The 20,777-nt window shown below is 41.0% G+C and overlaps 1 protein-coding gene across 5 annotated transcripts in view; it reads left to right on the forward strand.

The window, feature by feature from the left end:
• Positions 1 to 20,777, forward strand: part of MBD5 (methyl-CpG binding domain protein 5) — a 139,656-nt gene that overhangs the window by 71,927 nt on the left and 46,952 nt on the right. For all 5 annotated transcript variants that reach the window (XM_066611943.1, XM_066611946.1, XM_066611944.1 and 2 more), the window contains one exon: positions 17,934 to 18,618. In XM_066611943.1, the coding sequence (XP_066468040.1) occupies positions 18,506 to 18,618 (113 nt within the window). In that variant the 5' untranslated portion in view covers positions 17,934 to 18,505. The remainder of the gene's footprint in view (positions 1 to 17,933; positions 18,619 to 20,777) is intronic.

Genomic DNA, 20,777 nt, shown 5'->3' on the forward strand with positions numbered 1-20,777 from the left:
GTTTACTACAGGAGAAATATCTAGGTTTTCTTGCTAGGAGTAAAGCCTCTGCAAAACTAAAATATAGTGATAAGACAAAAACAGAAATACAGTTTCTGCACATGGTATATGCAAATAACTGTTTCTGCATCACTTCTCTGGTGTTTCCTGAACTTTGACTGTACGTTGATGTTTTGCTTTGTTCGTTTATACCTAGCTTGTAAATTGAATATGTCAAAGCAGCTTTACAGCACATGTTTAAGAATAAACAGATAAAATATGTCAACAAATTAAACATGGATAGAATAAATCTAAGAATGTGCGACCCAATCGACCCAATGTGCGGCTGCATTAAAGAAGGCCAATTCTATGCTTGGGATCATTAGAAAAGGTATTGAGAACAAAACAGCTAATACTATAATGCCGTTGTACAAATCGATCATAAGGCCGCACCTGGAGTATTGTGTCCAGTTCTGGTCGCTACATCTCAAAAAGGACATAGTGGAAATGGAAAAAGTACAAAAGAGGGCAACTAAGATGATTACTGGGCTGGGGCACCTTCCTTATGAGGAAAGGCTACAGCGTTTGGGCCTCTTCAGCCTAGGAAAGAGACGCCTGAGGGGGAACATGATTGAGACATACAAAACTATGCACAGGAAGGATAAAGTGGATAGAGAGATGCTCTTTATACTCTCACATAACACCAGAATTAGTGGACATCCACTAAAATTGAGTGTTGGGAGAGTTAGGACAGACAAAAGAAAATATTTCTTTACTCAGCGTGTGGTCGGTCTGTGGAACTCCTTGCCGCAGGATGTGGTGACGGCATCTGGCCTGGATGCCTTTAAAAGGGGATTGGAGAAGTTTCTGGAGGAAAAATCCATTATGGGTTACAAGCCATGATGTGTATGTGCAGCCTCCTGATTTTAGAAATGGGCTATGTCAGAATGCCAATGCAAGGGAGGGCACCAGGATGCAGGTTATCTGGTGTGCTCCCTGGGGCATTTGGTGGGCCGCTGTGAGATAGAGGAAGCTGGACTAGATGGGTCTATGGCCTGATCCAGTGGTGCTGTTCTTATGTTCTTTTATTCTTAAGAATACAGCAGGAGATAAAATTACTTTAAATCTACACAATGAAAAACCTTGCAGTTCAGGAATGTCTTCTGTATCTATCTGAAGACACATTTGAGTCTGCCTAAACACTTTTGGGAGGGAGTTCTACAACTATATGCTGTCCCTGTCTCTGGTACCCATATCTGGTAGGCCAGGGAACAGACTACTCCCCCCCACCCCCAGCGGCTGATCTCTAAGCTCAGACACAAACAAACCGGAAAAGGTGATGAAATCATGTAGGACTTATGACTTGCAGAGTTTTGGTGTTGCTTATAGGCTGCATGAAAACTTCCTCAAGACAAGTCCATTGTGACTTGTAAGCTGCAAGAGTTCTTGTTAGAAACATTTCTCACCCTTTCCTTCCTCCCACACACATTTTTGTATTAATTAGAATCAAGAGATGGATTATGTGCCATTATTTCCATCACTTCAGAAGAAGGCAGAAATCTTTTGTTTCCTTGTTCATATCCTTCATGGTTAATAGAACACAGATAGATCCACCATCTGATTCTGCTCTTTGGCATTTCTTTTGCTGTCCCTTAGATCTAGAACAGGGGCCTCCAAACCGTGGCCCACAGGCCAGATCTGGTATAACAAAAAAGGCCACCTGGGCACAGCGCTTTCAGCACTGCAGCCGTCTTTCTTTCCACTTGATTGTTCCACAGCCTCACACCGGGCAGCCACTGCCTCCAGGAAATTGGGGCACAGAGGCATCAGGAGCAATGGACAGCAGAAGCAGCTGTCCGGCTCAAGGCTGTGGAACTATCAAGCAGGAAGAAAGGTGGGTGCAGCACAGAAAGTGCCGTGCCTTGACGGCTTTTTCATTATGTAGCAGTTTGGAGACTGCTGATTTTCTAGAGCAGGGGTGGGCAAACTTTCAACTTTAGGGATCCTGGACCTTTTAACAATTATATAGAAGAGGAAATTTCAGCAGGTGCAGTTTGTCATCTCACAGTAATTATTCTGTTGGACCAACACAGCTACCTGTGAAGGTTTTTTTAGGCATGCTAGAGTTTCTTTGGGTTTAGATGATGGTTCATCTGTTTTTCTTATTGTCCATTGTTTATAAAAATTACATTCAGCTAAGTTGCACCTTCTTATTAGTTTATAAAAATTACTTCGTTATTCCTAAGAAACCTTATCCAGGTGGTGCCTTTGTATCCATGAGGAATCCATTCCCGGACCCCCGCGGATACCAAAAATTGCAGATGAGATCCCCGGTTTTCGGAACCCGCCTGAGCTCTGAACATGACCAGAGCTGTACTGTAGCCCGCAGAAGCGGCATACATCCACCCATAGCCTCTGTGGGCTATGGTATGCCTCCTAGAAGCAATAAAAGTCACTTCTGGTTTTGATGAAAAGCCATAAGTGATGTTTTTATGCCTTTAAAAGTCATTAGGAAGGACAGGGAAGCCTTTGGAGGGCTTAGGTTGGGACCGGTATTGAGCTAGATCTGTGGATGAAAAATCTGCAGATGAATAGGCTCAACCTGTAGTAAGCTGTGGTCCTTTTAATAACTTCAGGATATAAATTATAGCTTACTTTCCACAGAAGTCAGTGTCAAGATTCTTGTTCATTTGAATGATGTTATGTTTGGTGGTGTTGGTGGTTTGAGGCTTAATCAAGACATACAGCAACATTTGCCTTTGCTTTCTTATGGTCTCTTATGTAGGATAGTTTTTTAATTCAATTTGCAAAATAAGCAGAGGGTAACGTATTATAACATACTGTGTATAACAGAAGCATCTCTTCTTTGTCAACCACATCATTTATAGAATTGGAAAGGGTAGAAATTGGAAAGCTGTTTTTTTTTTAACTTTTTCCCCAAGTGCAGTATTTTTTATCAAGTGATTAAATGCTGGGGTGATCAGGCAATGTGATATGTAATGTGATATTTTTAAAAGTGATTTAATGGTTGTTGTCACAAGAAGTACTTTTGTGTCAGTCAATGAATGCCAAAGATGAAATAATTTCTCAGAAAATAGGAAGGTGTGTTTGTTTTTTTTCCTTATCTGGGTTTGAGCAATGAACCAATAAGGTAATGAATATGCACTGATTATGTCAGCATTGTACATTATTCTTTTGTCTGAGGTTCTTTATGTCTGTATTTTTTTAGATGTATGGTAGAATTATAAAGACCAGTAATCAAAAATATTAAGTTCATAGTTTCAGCAACCAAGTTTTTGCTCGTCCTTCATTGGGGCTGGCACAGAGATTCCCTTGTTGAGTCCTATTCTGGAGTGGAGGAGAGTAAGTCACAGAACCACAAATGCAGGTAAGACTTGACTAAATAATGATCAAGGCCATCATCTCATATAACGAACTCATGAACGAGGTGTAATGCAACAAAATAAAGAGGGAAATGCAGTCAGTCATTGCTTATATGACTGGAACCAAAAGACACATGTGGCTTCAAAGGCAGTAGATTGAGCCACAGAGTTTTTTTGTTTGTTTCAGCAATGACTGCTTTTCAACAAGCTTTTTCCTAGTTCTGAGTACCCATAGTTTCCTAGTTCTATGTACCTATTAAAGCTTTTCTATGTTACATTAGGAAAACGGTGTCTGTAAATAGGAACCGATACTTGCTGGATAGTACCACATTTTAAAAGAAAAGTAGCAGTGAGGTACTGGTTTGAAACACAGCCCTTAATTTATCCTGATGCAAGTCTTCCATACCTGAGAAAAAGGTTTCAGCTTCATAAAATGTACAACCACCTCGGCTGAGCTGACTGCTCTTGAATGTGTCAGAATGCCATGTGCATTCTTCAAAATGAAGAATGTGCAAGAGTAAAAATGCTTCAGAAAGAAGCTTACAGTCTTACACTAGACCATGGGTCTCTAAACTCCGACCCGAGAGCCAGATGCGGCCCACGGTCAGCCTCAATCTGGCCCGCGACCAGCCTCTTGTCCCCTGAAAGCCTCTGGCCTCTGGCCCACTTGGCCAAACATGACTTGAACTATGCTCTGGTTGCATCTGGAGGGTGTTCTAAGGGCCAGAGAGTTTGAACTCATTCATTTATTCACTCATCTGAGTTCCATCTCTAATTGATTTATATAAATTTTATATTATATATATATATAATTTTTTTTCCAGCCCTCAACACCAGGCCAGATATTTGATGCGGCCGTCTGGCCAAAATGTTTGGAGATCCCTGCACTAGACCTATCTGTGTGTGTGTATTCTTAAGGAGCCAGTTCTGCCTAGTTTATTTTCAGGGCAATTTAGTTGAGTTCAGAACTCTGTCTGTTCCCCTGTTGGTTTTCCCTGGTTGGTTCTCTGACCAGTCCTGTTGGTTGTTGGTTGTTGACTTGTTGGTTTTATTAGAATTGATATTCCTAGGGAACTAACAGCCCAGTCCTAACTTGTGCTGAAATAGGCAGGCAGGCAGGCCTGTGCTGTATTCATTGCAGGGTTGGGACTGGCTGCAGCACAAACTGGGCTAGGGGAATTACTTCCCCTTATCCGGGTTCATGCAGCAGCAGCCTGAATGGGGCTACTCGAATCTGTGTCACCTAAAGAGGTGGAGGCTGGTGCTAGGCCAGGCCACCCAGGGGAGGGGTTAGGATCCAACCTAAGAACTGGATCCTGGCATCTCCCCCTGGCATCTCCCCCTGGGTGTGGACCCAGCTTGCACATGGGTGGGCCTGTCCTCCCCCCATCCCAGAACACCCCAGTTTTGTTCTCCCCCGCCCTCCCCAAACCCCCGCATTAGCCTAGGGTGGCCAGTGCGAACTTACCTCTCCACGTCAGCACTGAGGCCAAGTCTGGCTTCCTTGGGCCAACTCACAAGTTGTCACATTTGCAACAGTACTTACCTTACAGCACATTTGCAACACTACTGGGGCAGAGCAATCCTAGGATTGCGTTGTAAGAGTTACTCTTGGAAATTTAACAGGAAGCGATGGAATGTGGTATTCTGATTTATGAGTGGAAGAACAATGACAGGGAGGAAAGAGAGGTTTATCCGAAGCAGAAGAGCAAACTAGTTCAGTAGTGTGTTTTTTCTGCAGTTCCATATTTCTCCCCCAGACTGCAAAATATGTGCTTGCCTCATTCAAGACTGGACTGCATGGTTAAACATATATTATTAAATTTAGTGCGCATATCAAGTTATCTTTCACAAAGTTAATGCATTACACTGTGTAACAAAATTAGACCAATTTCATTTTTATTTGAATATTTGATGATTATTAATTTTGGTATGATGATTTCAAAAATGCCACTATTTTTGGCCTAGCATCAGTAGTTTAACCACAATTCACACTATGTGGTTGTATAATATGACATATATTACAATATGTTAGTCCATGGTACTCCAAACTATGGCCTGCATGCCAGATCTGGCACAAAGAAAATGCTGTCCACATAGTTACTGGAGCTTACTGTTCTGTGCAGCTCAGTGTTACCTTCCCTTCATATTTCTGCACAGTCGCTTCCTTCCTTATATCGAGAGGCTCAGAGCTTTCTGGGGCAATGGACAGCAGAAGCTGGTGGCTAGAGCGACTGTGCTGAGATCGAAAGGGAACATGGAGCCACCCAGAATGGTATGCTCTGTTCACAACATGGACAGCATTTTCTTTTTCCAGCAGTCCTGCAGGCCCGCAGGAAGATGACTGCATTAGGCAACAGAATCTATAAAAACACAAAATTTAAAATAGCTAAAAGAGTTTTGATGATACAAAAAAACTAGCATTACCATTGGAATCACCACTGGAATCAGCGCCTCTGAATTGCATTAGAAACATTAAAAATTCAACATAAACAGTGTTTTGGTGTCACACAATGTTATCTATCAATAGTTTTGCATGCGGAATGTCCCAGGTTCGATCCCTGGCATTTCCAGGTAGGTCTGGGAAAGGACCCTCTTTGAAATCCTGGTGAGTCACTGCTAGTAGACCGAAGAGAATACTAAGCTTAAAGGACCAGCTTTAATGGAGAAGGGACTAGTGTGGATTTAGCCACGAACAAACCCCCAGATTGAAGTGAACATGCGGCTGCAAATCCCATGTGAGCTGAAATACAAACATGTACTCTCTCTACGAATAATTGCCTGTTCATTCCGGGCCTAAGGCTGCAATCTTATACACATGTATCCTGGAGTAAGTCACACTGAACTTGGTAGGGTTTATTTCTGAGTAGGCATGCATAGGTTTGTGCTATAAAATCACTGTCGCAGCCAGTTGTCCTTCAGCAGACTTTCTGTGTCTGTATGTATCCCAGTAGCACTTGCCCATTGAAAGGGGTTAGAGTTTTCCCCTGAAGGCTTGCCCTTCTGAGGGCAGAAAATTTCCTGGTGCAGGCGTCCATTGTCATACCTAAGGTATTTGACACCTGGGGTGGACTTCTCAAAGCCACAGGGAGACCTGGCCTCTGCCTAGACATTCCCTAGGGGAGGCCAGGTCTACTGGCTACCCAGTGGTGCATTTGACATCCTGGGAAAATTTGACATTAGGGGTGGACCACTCCCTCCTCCACCACCCAACCCTTAGTACATTACTGTAGGCAACTCTGGTGATTGCCAAACCAAGTTTCACAGAGAAGCTATTTTCACTTGATCAGTTATGTCCTTTAACAAAGAAAGCAGGTTTCCCCCTTGGGGAAACCCTGTTGAGAAGATAGGTTCCCCCTTGATTTGGAACAGGAAGATTTCCCCAAAATTTATAGAAGTTATTTGGGGGCTGGCTGACGTTGGCAGGTTCCCCATAGCAACTTTCCTGTTTAGAACCAGGGAATGGAGCTGTTGGATATCTGTGCAAGTCATCAGGCAATCATTGTGCCCTCCATAATTAATTGATGCTCTGTGGAGGCCAGACAAGTGTGCCTCTGCTCTTCTCCCTTTATTATTTTATTTTGGAGACTGCAACAAGTGTGAGAACCGGGAGATTTTCAGTGGGCAAAGAGGCTAAAGCAGGGGTGTCAAACTCTTTTCATACAGTGGGCCAAATAGCATTCATGAAGCTTGATGAGGGCTGGAAGTTATGTCATTAAGCAGGAAGTGATGTCACTAAGCAGGTCATGGCTGGAAATAAGTACTTTTTCCTCACAAATTCATTAACTGTAAACAGCAGGAGAGAAAATAGGCAAATCTTGATCATATTTTCAAGACATGGGAGAGTCCAGTTATCATGCAGACGGCCCTTTCAGCAGTGACACCTCACCACAGCTCATTAGCTAAGAGCAACTGATGGTGGTGCTGAGAGAGCCTCAGGGCCATATAGAGAGCTTTTGGAGGCCACATCCAGCCTACAGGCCTTGACACCCCTGGAAGGATGAATGGTGGAGTACGAACTGTACATTCCACATTTTTCAATTTCCCATGAATGTTTTGTGCTTAGGAAAAACAAGTCCCAGGATCCTAAACCCGACACATTTAATCTGCATATTGGAGTGCATGTGCTAACATACATGATGGATTGCCCTTCAGAGGGCAGCACACCTCCAGGTCCAGTGACTGCTGTAGTGGGGAAGGTGGAGTGGCTAGATGCACAGTGGTATTAGAGGGTGCATATAGAAGTTCCAGCCCCCTTTCCAAAGCAAGCTCCTTACTCCCAAAGGATTCCTCAGATAGAAAGGAAACCCTACATGCTGACATAAGTTGCTGGAACAGTTGATACACCAATATAGCTTCCATCATGGGTTGATTCTATACAGTCCAAATTCAAGCTCAGTCTTCTTTCTCTTCTCCTTGTCAAAAGCAATGGGGAGGAGGTAGCTTCTTTTTAAAGCCAAAAAAAAGCAGAAGACAAGCTGTGGTGAAGGAGGCTCTGTTGGAAACTAGTGTAGGCTGCCATTCTCACCTCATTTGAGGAGTCCAAACTCACAGATATCAAAAGCCACCTGAGTTTTCCTATCATATGTTCAAAACCCAGAAAGTGAAAAGGGTACTTGGATATTCTGTGGGGGAAATCAGTAAAGGAAACCCGCATGGGTTTTACATCCAAACTTGCAGTAATTCCAGGGCAAATGCCCATCAGCACATGGATTGTGCACATTTATTCTGGACTTTATCCTACCTCCTTTTGGTTTTTGACGTAATGAAGAGCCACCATTCTACCATTTTGATTTTGAGTTGTCGATTTTCCACTTCACTCATTAAGCACCCACTCATAGATTTATCTATACATCTTCCTGAAAGGGATTTGAGTTTTAGTTAATCTTTCAGTTTTAACTTAGAATTAATATGAGAGGATGTGGTGGCAGGAACTACCTTAGGCAGAATGCATTATAGGTGAAAGCTTAGTCAATGAAGCATTCAGTGGTGTTGCAAGGGAGCCCATTACAAAGCATCTTGACTATTTATAAAAACACATGACTATTTATGACTTCCTAAGCGTACTTACTGTGAATGAAGTCCCACTGAAATTGTCTAGCAAGCATGCTTATTATGACTGGGTTATATGAGAGAGAGAGCATGAACTCTTCCACAGTAGTGCAGAGCTTTCAGCAAGATTCCAGATAGTTAATTTTGTGTTAATACATAACCAATTATGCTAAGAGTACTCTTTCACTGCATACTTCTCACAAAATTGTTGATTATTTGCTGAATGTTTCAGTAAACAACTTTAAGAACAGCACTTCAGGAAAACGTTCTATGTCTCTAAAAATAGCTTGGTCACATGACTTAGTACTTTAGCACAAAAGCATAATGTACAGTTTTAATTTGCTATCCTACTATATTTTTGACAATTTCTTGCACAGAGGCTTGATCTGAATGACTTATTATTTCTCTGCACCATTGGTGCTTTTGGTGCAAAGCAAGACAACTTAATGTAGGTTTCTACTGCTTAATTATTTTTGTTCTTCCTGCATGACTGCAGTTTTTTAAAATTGGTTTTTATATTGCATTTTGCAAAATTGAGAAATGCTTACAAAGAATCAAAAAAGGATGCTGCTGTTATAGCAGCTGATAAGATTAAATGACTTGAAGAATCCACTTTTTTCTCTGTCTCAATCATGTAAGTAAAAACTAGTGGGTTTTTCATGTTCTATTTTTATGCTACAGTATTTGGGGGAGGGGGCTATCTATGTGTTTAGTTTCATGACTTGCAGTATAAAGACAATGTGTAATAGAAAAACTGACATGACCAAAGTCAATTTAATTGGTATATGTTTGATTTTTATTACCTTCCATGATAAGGTACTTTTAAGTACACACCTTAATATATCAGTGTCATTTTGTGGTCATGTAGGACTAATCCTGTAGCAGCATTGGAGCAGTGTCCATATGGATTCTTCTGATGTAAGGGAAATGGACCTCACACTTCTTGGTATCTTATGAATCTCTCCATCTACTGAGTGAAATTAGTGTAACTGAGTGTTACTAGTAACACCATCTCATTGAAACCAGTAAGGAAAAGCATCATATATAACTGCTTGCAGTCACAGCTAAATTTGTGTTATGGCTCAACTCTAGCATCTGTTTTCAATGCAAGAGTTAATCCTGGAATATAAGAACAGTAAATGAAGGTGCCTCTGAGCATGTGCAGGGCGTTTTTTCCTTATGTTTGTGAAAATAAAGAGAATCACTGTATATCAGAATTGAGGCATTCCCTAATCTGAATGAGATTTAGAGCCCAATCCTACACTGGCTCCCACCGGCAGGTTGGGCGCATGCACAGTCGCAAATGTGCTGTAAAGCATATTGCAGCTGCACAGAGGCCAGTGTCATTGGCAGAGAGACCTCTGCCAGCATTGGAGCTGTGCCTGCCGACCAGGGTAAGTACACTGCTGGACAGCAGTGGGGCAGGGGGAGGGTGGAACAAAATGGCAAGGGGGTTTTAGGTGGTGGAGGGTGGGGAAAAGGGTGGTTCATTCTGGGAGAGGGGTGGAGACAGTGGAAGAGGCCGCCTCATTCTCAGACCTGACCCAAGCCTTAAAGCCCTTCATGGAGCTACTAATTTCTGCACCAGCATTTGGGCTGGTCCAGATCTGAGTAGGTAGGCTGGGCCTTGACAAGAGGTAAGGGAATTAATGGTCCCTTACCTCAGTGAGACCTCCGGCTACCTTCCTGGCACTGCTGTACTGCAACACAGGCAGCCTGCATAGGATTGGGTGGTCAGATAGACTTCTCAAACCATAGGATGGCTTTTTCCAAACATTTTGAATATTGCTTGTGTTTCATGGATTTCAGAGAGACACAACCCAGTTTTATGCAAGCATACTTGGACTTCCTAATGATTGTATTTAGAATTGAGTGTGCATACTATTAGCCACCTGAATGTACTGTAGGAATGTTTTTTGAAAAGGTGAGCCACAGAGTAGTATTTTGTGTATATTTTCAAGTGTACTCTTAATATGTATTTGCATTAATCCAGTGGTTCTCAAACATTCAGGGTTGGAACCCACATTTTAAAATGAGAATCTGTCAGAATTCTCTGTCACCACCAGAAGTGATGTCATGACTGGAAGTGACATCATCAAGAAGGAAAATTTTTAACAATCCTAGGCTGGAACCCTACACTTACCCAAGAGTAAGTCCCATTGACTCTTGTTGCTAAAAGCATATACATAGTAGCCTGTTAAAAGTACAGATCTGCAACATTTCCCCAAATGCAGTCACATACCAGTCTAATATATTAAAAATAAAATATTGAAATGAATGGGGACCCACCTGAAATTGGCTCGCAACCCACCTAGTGGGTCCTAACCCACAGATTGAGAAACACTGCATTAATCATTTCATTTCCTAGCTATAGGTTTTTCATTTGCAAATGAATTTACTGTGACCCGACTAGTTTATTTGTACTAAAGTTCCATATCTCTAGTTTCTGACTTTTCTGCTGAGTCAATGTAACTAGCAAATTAAGAATAAAAGGCTAACTCAGGGGACTATTCAAGCTATATTTTACAACATATGGGGGAGAGGGTGCCTATTGGATGCTTTTGTACCTGCAGGGTTTTGCATTGGGCATTTTGTCACACTGTGTGCATGCACACGTGCATCAAGTAGAGTTTTGCGACCCTGAATAAACACCACTGAGATAGGACTCACTGAAATGAGTCTTCATAGAAATTGCTTAATTCTATAGAAGGTTCTATAAAAGTCCAAAAGCAACTGTGGCAAGAATATTGTATACTAAGTATTGGAAGGTTCCAGAGATACCTTCAGTTGAAGAATGATGGATAAAGATATTGGCTGAAATGGACAAACATTATTTTTCTTAAAGAGAAGTCAGTAAAGACTTTATGGACAATTGGAAACCATTCATAGACTTCCTGCGTGTGAAGGGGAAAATGCGTCTTAATGAATTATGGATTTGATGAGTAGATAATTGAGATATGCATAAAACTTTTTGTTGAAAATGTATTTTAGAAATAACCAATAGCCTGTTTAAGATATATTTAATATGTTATCTGATTTTGTAGAAGAACAGAGTACTGCAGATTTAGAACTCCGCACTTGCCACACAACTTTTGATATCTGCTTTCATTTCTATTTCTATTTTTCTGACTTTGTATTCGCCAATTTTTGTTTTAAGATAAAAAAAGTTCCAGAGCAATAAAGGCAGAAGTTGTCCATCAGCCAATTGCTAATATTTGCTATTTGTATTTCAAGAACAAAACAAGCTGTTTATTTTGGAAAATAAGAAATTCTCAGAAACTTGGGGTCTTGAGAAAAGCATCTATATTTGATTAATACTATATTGCCAAAGTCCTATTTTTCTGATATAATTTAGTAAAATCTTAGAAACCAGTAGCAATTAATTGGTTTTTGTCAACAATGTGGAAGAGTTTGGGAAGTGATTGGGTCCCCAAAATGGCTCCTAAATCCATTGCAGGTTCACCTTTCTAAAGACCAGCAAAAAACGATAGTCACATTAACTGGTGTCAGTGACCAATTTAATAGGGAGAAAGAAATGGAACATAATTATATCAATGATGAAATAATGTATTTTACTGATAATAAGGTAAGGAAGGACAGCCACAATAAATATTGTAATTTCTGAGTATGTGCATTAAAAAATGCATACTGCCCAATTATACTGCATTACAGTAATTATATTAAATAATAGGCTGTCTTTCTGCAACAGTCAATTTAGACTATTTTTTTTACCTAGGGTGTGTGAAATGTCACACAAACTAGGGAAGTGTCTTGTCATTTTTGAATAAAAAACCACCATTTGAAATGTTCTGTGGGCACTGGGAATACTTTGGTGCACTATGATTCCTAGCACTTTTTAGTATGTTTTTCTTGTGGATCTTCATGTGTTCTGTGCCACTTTTATCCCCGGAGAAGAGAGAAAAATTGAAATTTTAATGCTAAGTGGCTTATGTCTTAAAAGCACACATGCTCCTATTTTTACATTGCTGAAACCATGACACTACTGTCTACAGTCCAACATCAAACACTTCTCAAGGTTAAAAGACTTGACAGAAAGTAGACTTGGTCTGAAAATGACATTCTTAGCTGAAGCAAGCACTTTGTGCCTACTTAATGTGCTAGCTAAAAAAAACACATTGGAAAATCTCCATAGACAATTATGCAAATTACTTTTGCTGTTTATCATATTTGACAAGTCACATGTAATAAGAAAATGGTTGAACTTTATTTCTACCCGATGCTATGAAATAGTAATAAAACACCTATTATGACAAATTGGATGCATATGGAGAGCGAACTGCATGTGGCAGTTTCCTGAATGGACGCAATGTGTGTTCATGTGCTCTGCTGCCCAGCGTCAACATGGGTAGTTAGTTGTGTTTTGCCAACCTGCAATTCTTATTCAATGTATGCCAGTCAATGTAAACTCTACACCACGCCCCGGTGGTTACAGTGGCATCGCTTTTCCCTTTCCTCAGTTGTGCCCCAATTCTCAGTTACTCTATTCTGTAGATTTCAGTGGAAACAACTGAGAAGGAAGCTGGTCCCTCTCTGATTATAGCCTGGAGGTGACAAGAGTATAATAAACTGGCTTTGTATGTATTGATCTTGATACTGATGAGCTCATGGTGAACTTGTGATACCTTTTCTAGTGTGTATATACTTAAGCTTCTCAAGTAGCAATCCTGCAAAAACCTCTCACTGACTTCTTGGAAGGAGATTCATTATTGGCATGCCAAACAGATATCAACATTTTAAATTTGCGTATAATGATGTACATATCTTAAAGTTTCTGTGTAATGGGCAGAATGCAAATAACTTCCCATATGTTCAAGTAAGCCTTGGCTTGTTTTCTAAACAGAGTTCCATATTTGTACTTATTGCATTGAGGTTGATTAGAGGAGTCTCAACATCTCCCTCCTTGAAATTAGAAGGAGTGGGATTGTCCCCACAATTGCCCTTAGAAGGACAATACCTGACCAGTAGGACAAGAAAGATTCCCGACCAGTAGACAAAGAGGGTAGGACTGCCTGTTCTGGCTCCAGAATTACCGATGCACATGAGCACCTCTTCCGTCAAGCACCAAAAAAAACTCTAGCCTCTCCCTCTGGTACCAGAGGGGGAAACTGAAGCTGGTCATTGAGACTATAGGTGGATTAGGTGCTCCAGAATGGTTACTTACCCCTATCCAGGGTGACTAGATCCAATGGAGAACAGAGTGCCTATGCCTTTAACCACTGTAGAGAAGAGGGAATTTTGATAGGTCCAGCTGGACAGGGAAGGGTGTAACACACTGTCAAACTGCCCTCTTTTTTTTATACTGTACAATTGTTAAATGTATAGGCACTCTCTCTGCTCTCCATTGGAACTTGTTCCCCTGCCCCGTCTAGCTCCAGATTGGGATGGGAACAGGAGTTTCTCCCTGACCTCATGCAGAGATGCAATGCAAGATTGGAGCCTAAGACTGAAATTCTACGTTATGTACACTTGCTTGGGAATAAGCCCCCCTCCCGAATCATGATGAGTAAGTTTTACAGCAATCCTGTGAATGCTTACTCAAAGGGTAGATCAAGTTCCTGACAACCATGCATTTTATTTTAATAGCACATACCTATGGGTATGCAAACTCCCACGTGCTATGTGGAAACTGCTCTTTAGATTGCCACGTGTGTATGTGAGCATGTGTGTAATTATCTTAACACTTAACTTTTACATTCTGTTTAAGTATGAAAAGTGAAATATGATCATCCTATGTTGGGGTGGACAAAGAAGGTAAGCCTACCCACCTACCCTAACCCAAATCAAGAATTTTGTTGATATAGACCAGGGGTGCCCAAACCCCAGCCCTGGGGCCACTTGCGGTCCTCGAGGCCTCTCAGTGCGACCCTCAGGGAGCCCCCAGTCTCCAATGACCCTCTGACCCTCTGGAGATTCGTTGGAGCCCACACTGACCCAACGCAATTGCTCTTAACGTGATGGTGATCGTTTGACCTCTTGCGTGAGCTGTGGGATGAGGGCTTCCTCCACTGCTTGTTGTTTCGCATCTGTGATGCAGCAGCGGCAGGAAAGGAAAGACCAGCCTTGCTTTGTGCAAGGCCTTTTATAGGCCTTGAGCTATTGCAAAATCTTCATTCATTCATATAAGTTCATCTTTAATATATTCATTTATGTAAACGTATGTAAATTTTTTCAAATTTTAAATGTAAATTAATTCTTTCCCCCCCCCCAGCCCCTGACACAGTGTCAGATAGACAATATGGCCCTCCTGCCAAAAACTTTGGACACCCCTGATATAGACCATGCATTGATTGTTTTGGAATAAATAATTTTTACCTGAATTACTATTTTTCTGGAGTTTCAAAATTATGTTGCATTTTGATACTTCAAAGGATAGTTTGGGAATTTCAAGCAGGCCACAGCATATTGTCAGAGACCTCTTATAATGTCTCAGAAACATCATAAGTAGTAAGCTGTCAGTTGGAAGCATACATATATTTTTCTTCTTCTATAATTCTCATGGGTGCCTCTTTTAAAGCATTTAGATATTGGCACCAAACATCCTTTAGTTTTTGGAACTGATTAAGATGAAGGCTACCATTTTTCCTTGTCTGTTTTTGTTGGTTTCACTATACAATTTAAACATTTCACTGCACGTTGTCCATATGATAGATTTAACTGGAACGTCTTTATTAATGTGTAGCACAATCCTAACCTACTCTTGAGCAGGCAGGCCAACAGGCCTGGGTTGCATCTAAGACAGGATTGGGGCTGAAAGTGGCTCAGTCAGGGGCAAGGGGAATCGCTTCCCCTTCCCCTGTTTAAAGCAGCAGCAGCCCCAATGGAGCTACTTGGATCTGCGCCACCTCATGAGGTAGTGCAAATCTGAGCAGCCCAGGACTGCCCCGGGCCACCCAGGAACAGGGTTAGGATCGTGCATAACCGTCAGATCCTGACCTTGCCTCCCACTCTCTGCCCACCCCCAGGAACACTTGCCACCCACCCTCCCCTGCCCCGAAATGCCTCCTTCCCGCCCTCCTTGTGCCCCCCCCAGACCTGTGTTGGCTGAGCTTAGCTGACACAACTCACCCTTTCTCTGGGGCCCGCGTCACCGCAGGGAGGCCAGAGCACATCTGTGCGCCGGCCTATCTCCCCAACGAGTGGCACAAAATTGCTTTATGTCACTTTTGCAACACTCCTGGGCCAGCACAAGGGCGTGTTAGGATTGCACCCATAGTGTCTTTATTCATGGAAATAAGTGATAATCATGGAAAAAGTAGTCTCTTATTGTAAGTCATTAATTTCAAGAAAATTTCACAGGATTGTGTTATTGTACAAATGCATTTGGTTACCTTTACATTTGCTGGCTATGAGCGTGGACAAGATGCTAAATCTGGACTCCCTTAGCAGTACAGTCACCATCATCGCCGTATTCACAGGAGGTATGTTCTAAGCCCCCCTGCAGATACAGAAACCGCAGATAAGAGGGAATCCTATCACTGCGCCCCCCCATGCCCATTACCTTCATTTTTTTTCTGTGGCGCCAAGCAGGCATGCTTCTTCCTTAACAGAATGCTGTAAGGAGGCAAACTTATAGGAAGACAGGCAAGCTGAACGCTAGAGAGCCACAGCCAGAACGTTAACAGGAAGCTAGAAATTTGGTAATAGGATGTAAGTTGTTCATAACTGAAGGACTGAGCAACATACCCAATGCAGGTAAGTCCATATGCTAAATAATTTCTAACCCTGGGCAGTTATTGAAGAACAAAGCTGTATTTCATTATCTGTTTGATAAATGTCCCTCAAGGCCTTTGTCTATCTTTTCACCTAAATAAACACTGTCACACTAGAATCCTTTTCTTTTTTGTGTGCATACATGTTGTGTAATTGTGGTGAGTGAGTCCTCTAAATCTGCATGAGATATGTACCTATGGAGTTGCTTGCTTGCTGCTCCACTAGTGAGTAGCCAAGGTGTATATACATTGATTTCCCTGTGTTTGTCATGGAACTCTGTTGTACTTCCATTTCTTTTCTCTGTGTCCCAACCAGCTGTATCAAAAGCAGAAGTCTGTGCTGGTTACCTGGTGCAGCACAGCATGTTAGAGCATGCCAAAATGAAAATTGTATGCTTCATTTAAGTGGTGCCAAGCTGAGGCTGAAAATGAAGCTTTCCGCTACCAGGGAGCTGACTGGTGAGGATTTGGTGTATACTGTATGAGGTGCCCACCAAGTAACACACAATCTTTCCCTCTTCACCCTAGTTTTCTAAGCAATGTGTCTGCTTGCTTAGATTGTGGACAGGGGCTTGCCATCATTATTTATACTTTTGTGTAGTATGTTGTTTAGGCACTTAAGAAATAATACATATTATTATTATCACCAAGCACAAGTAAATGCATTAGAGATGCCTGAAGAGATCTAGTCCCCTGTATTGGAGTACAGTTGGTCCATGCTGGAGGAAATCAGAATTATTTGCTATAGGCTTTCAAACACACCACTACTACCACACACACACATAGCTTGGGCACCAAATTGTGATCTTCCTACTTGAATGTCTTGCTTTTGGGGTGAGAAATCCTGCTTGGGTTCAGGGTGCCATGCAGGGGCAGCAGGTTTTGCACCCATTTGTATTTGTTCAATGTGTTCTAAAATGGCACAGTTCCACAAAAACAGTTACCACGGCAACCATGCATTTAATTCTGACAGTCAGAATTGCAGCTCTGCTAACTCAACTGGTTTTGAGCATTTTACAACACCCTATTGCTTTCCTTTTCAGTTTCTACTGCTTTCCTGCCAAGCTCTGCTTTAAAAATTATAATAACATTTGGCTGGCCAAACATGCAGTAACAGTTGCCTCTAGTGGCCCCTATAAATAAGGCTGCTAAGTCCTTACTCTTTGTAATCACTTGTGTGTACTCAAGGAGAAGGGAAAGCACTTCAGCAGCCACTGTAACTTTTGGATTCAGCTTCTACATTTTTAAAATTTTTCTACACCCGAGTTTTTTCACATTGGCTTAATTTGAGTAAGTTTGCCATCTTGTGCATGCTTTCTTAAGAATTAATCATGTTTAACATGTAAATACTCCAGAATAGACATGGCTAGGATATAGTTATAGGTTTGCAATCTTGCTTTCTGTTTCTCCTTGCCCTAAAAGAAATATCTCTGACTTCACCTTGGCTGATTATAGCAATCTTGCCTTTCCCATCTTCCCCTGAGTCCAGGATCCCCCATTACTGTAAAATTGGGACTTACGAGGAATGAGATGACCCTGAGAAAGCTGCTATCAGCACAATGAGCATTCTGTCCTCTCCTAACCTTTCCCTTGAATTACTTTGGATCCAGAGTTCTGTGAGACCAAAGGAGGGGGACAGCGGATACACTTTCTTAATTTCTCCCTCTCCTGTGCATCTCAGAAACGGTTGGCTTTGGGTATTGGTAGACTGACAAAAATAGAAGGTAGTATGCAGAATTGTCATGGTATGGTAATATTTACTTAGCTGCTTGTGTATTCTCTCCCTCAGATTTTCATATTGGATCTATATCATCATGAGAGAATTGCAAGAATCGTCTAGCCGTACCTTGGACAATGAATGGAGGAGAATGAGAAAAGAAAAAGAATGTGCACTATAAAGTTTTAATGCTTGGAAGTCTTGACTGCAATACACATCTGCAAAAATGGGACTTAGCTCAAAATACAAACTACCTTAGGCAAATGTCAAGCTCAGAGTCATGCCACTGAACAAAGAATAAACATTTTTCTTTCTTCCTGGCCCGTAACGGAGCATTGATGGATTATGATTTCCCCAAGTTGGAAACATTCATTTTTACCCATTTAGGTTATCCTTATGCCTACATAAGGAATAAAGCATTTCATATTTATCATTGATCAGAATGGGCAACTGACCTGCCAAGGGAAAAAATGGCAGACCTTAGAGACTTGGTTCCAAAGTGAGCCAGAGCTTCCCAATGCACTTTGTACAAACTGGGAATAGCTGTGCTGTGTGGCTGCCTTCTGAAGGCCATGATGACATATAAAATAAGGATATCATCTTACTGTTGATATCTTTGAAGAGTCATAAACAGAATCAGAAAAATGAATGGAGGCAAGGAGTGTGACAGTGGGGACAAGGATGGGGGCTTGCCTGCAGTACAAGTTCCGGTTGGCTGGCAACGGCAAGTGGATCCAAGTGGAGTTCTGTATATTAGGTAAGCATTTCTCAGCATGCATATTGGATTTCTCATAATTACTACTTGATTAATTCTGGGCAAGCTGTCATTATAGCTAATTTCTCATCCTCCAGCACTGAAAGGCATTGACTCTACCACATGTACTTAAATTATGTGACATAGCATTCATGAGATTGTAGCATTTCAGGTAGGGAAGTAGACTAGAACTTACGAAGCACTTCAATCCAAACCATGTGCCACCACACACTGGATTATGTTGCAAGCAGTTGCCTCTGCGTATTGCAGTATTTAGTACTGCAGGTCATGGATTACACATTTGTATCCTGTCTTTATATCAATTGCTTCCTGTGAAAAGAAAAATATAAGATCAGGGAGACAGGCTAGACTGGATCCCTAATGTGCTAATCTTACATGGGCAAGGAGATTTTCATGCAGAGGTGTACAGTAAAATACACTGTCTTCACGTGTAATCGAAACAGTTTTCTCCAACAAACTCCCCACCCTGGGATTGCATTTAAATTTACTTGAAAAAAAAACTGAAATAAAGGGAAAGTTTCAGACTGGTGTCCAAACACATTTTTGTTATGAAGTGTGGTATTCCCATTTTACTTCAACTATAGCTTTCTCAGTGGCACCATGAAGTGGTGTAATAACAATTAAAAATTGTGAATACAAAACTAAAACAAAAGATGCTCAAAAAGAAACTGTCTGTGCATTTTTATTCATATAATTAAGTTATGTATATTTTTATTACATTATTTACATTACTTGCTTTGTATTAGTCTATTATTTTTATTTTTTATATTGTTTTTCATAGTGCCTCAGAGGAAGATAATATTTTGAACACAGAGAGTGCAGCAAACTCTGAAGTAAATTGTTATTCTTTATCTTAGATATGCTGAATATCAAACAATGATTCAAACCGCTGCATAATAAAGATCAGAATGTTCACGTTGATTTGCTTAGAATGCATATTAGGTTAAGCTGGAATTCTTAAATGAAAAATGATAGCTCGAAATCTGAATGTTAGCTTCTGTAGACTCTATGTAGTATAGATTAGCAATACTAAATTGAAACTGTTTTTTTCCATTATGGCCTTATGCTTGTTCATGTGTTCTTTCTAAAACTCTCTTGTCCCCTTTCAGGAAGTGTGTTTATTTAGTAGTCCTATTTAGGTAGGGTTGTAACCATGGCAGTATTCTATTTAGTTGGGATAAGAACTGTGAATGTTGTCACTGTCAGCTGGTTAGAAATGCATGTGCATGAGGTAAAGAGAGTACTGTATATGCTTCTTCATCTTGCTTTAAATTATTGTGTAGAAAAGGTTAGAGGTGAAAATGAGAGACTACAAGTTAAATGTCTTGATGGCAAAAGAGAAAATGAAGAAGAGATGGAAAAGAGTAAATCATGTCTCACATGACAATATATTCCAGTGCAAGGATAATGCTTCTGGAGAATTCATGGCTATAAAATGCATTGGGCTCTCAGTATCAAATACTTCCTCAACTCCCCGCTCCCCCACCCCCAGGCATTCAGTGACACAAGCCCCATTTTAGTATACGGTTCGCCTTAACTTGGTATTTCCCCAAAATAAAACAAATTGAGGCCACTTACCTAACCACCACATGACACATGGAAATATGAAAATAAGATAGATATTTTTACCTAAACCAGGAGTCTCCAAACTTTTCAGTATGAGGGCCACATCGTATATTGCACATTTTAAATATTTTGAGAATAAAATGAAAAGATATTACTCAATATCAAGTTTGTGCATTGCTGTATTTTGCATTTTTCTGGTTTCTTTCTTTGATTATTCTAATCATGTGGTTCAACCCAACCTTGCCACTTAAATAAGTTTTTTCCTTGACTATATTGTCATCAATAATAAGGCCCTTTATTTCCCTCGATTGTATAAATTTCAAAATGAAAATTCTTGAATGTTTCCTTAGCTTTTTACTTTCATGGTTGTTCCAAAATGCAACATGTATTGAATAGTATTCTGCTTCTGGTGGTTGTGTTAATGGGGGTGGGGAGTTAAAATATACTAACTATGATCTATCTCAGCAATTCGTGTCATAGCTAACACCAGAGGCTGAGCCACTTGCCAGGGCCTCTAAGAGGAATTTTATCTGGAGGTACAAAGTTGCTTTTCGGACCCTTGCCAAGGGGGGAGA

Source organism: Tiliqua scincoides, chromosome 1 (assembly GCF_035046505.1).
Source record: "Tiliqua scincoides isolate rTilSci1 chromosome 1, rTilSci1.hap2, whole genome shotgun sequence".
Lineage (NCBI taxonomy): Eukaryota > Metazoa > Chordata > Lepidosauria > Squamata > Scincidae > Tiliqua > Tiliqua scincoides.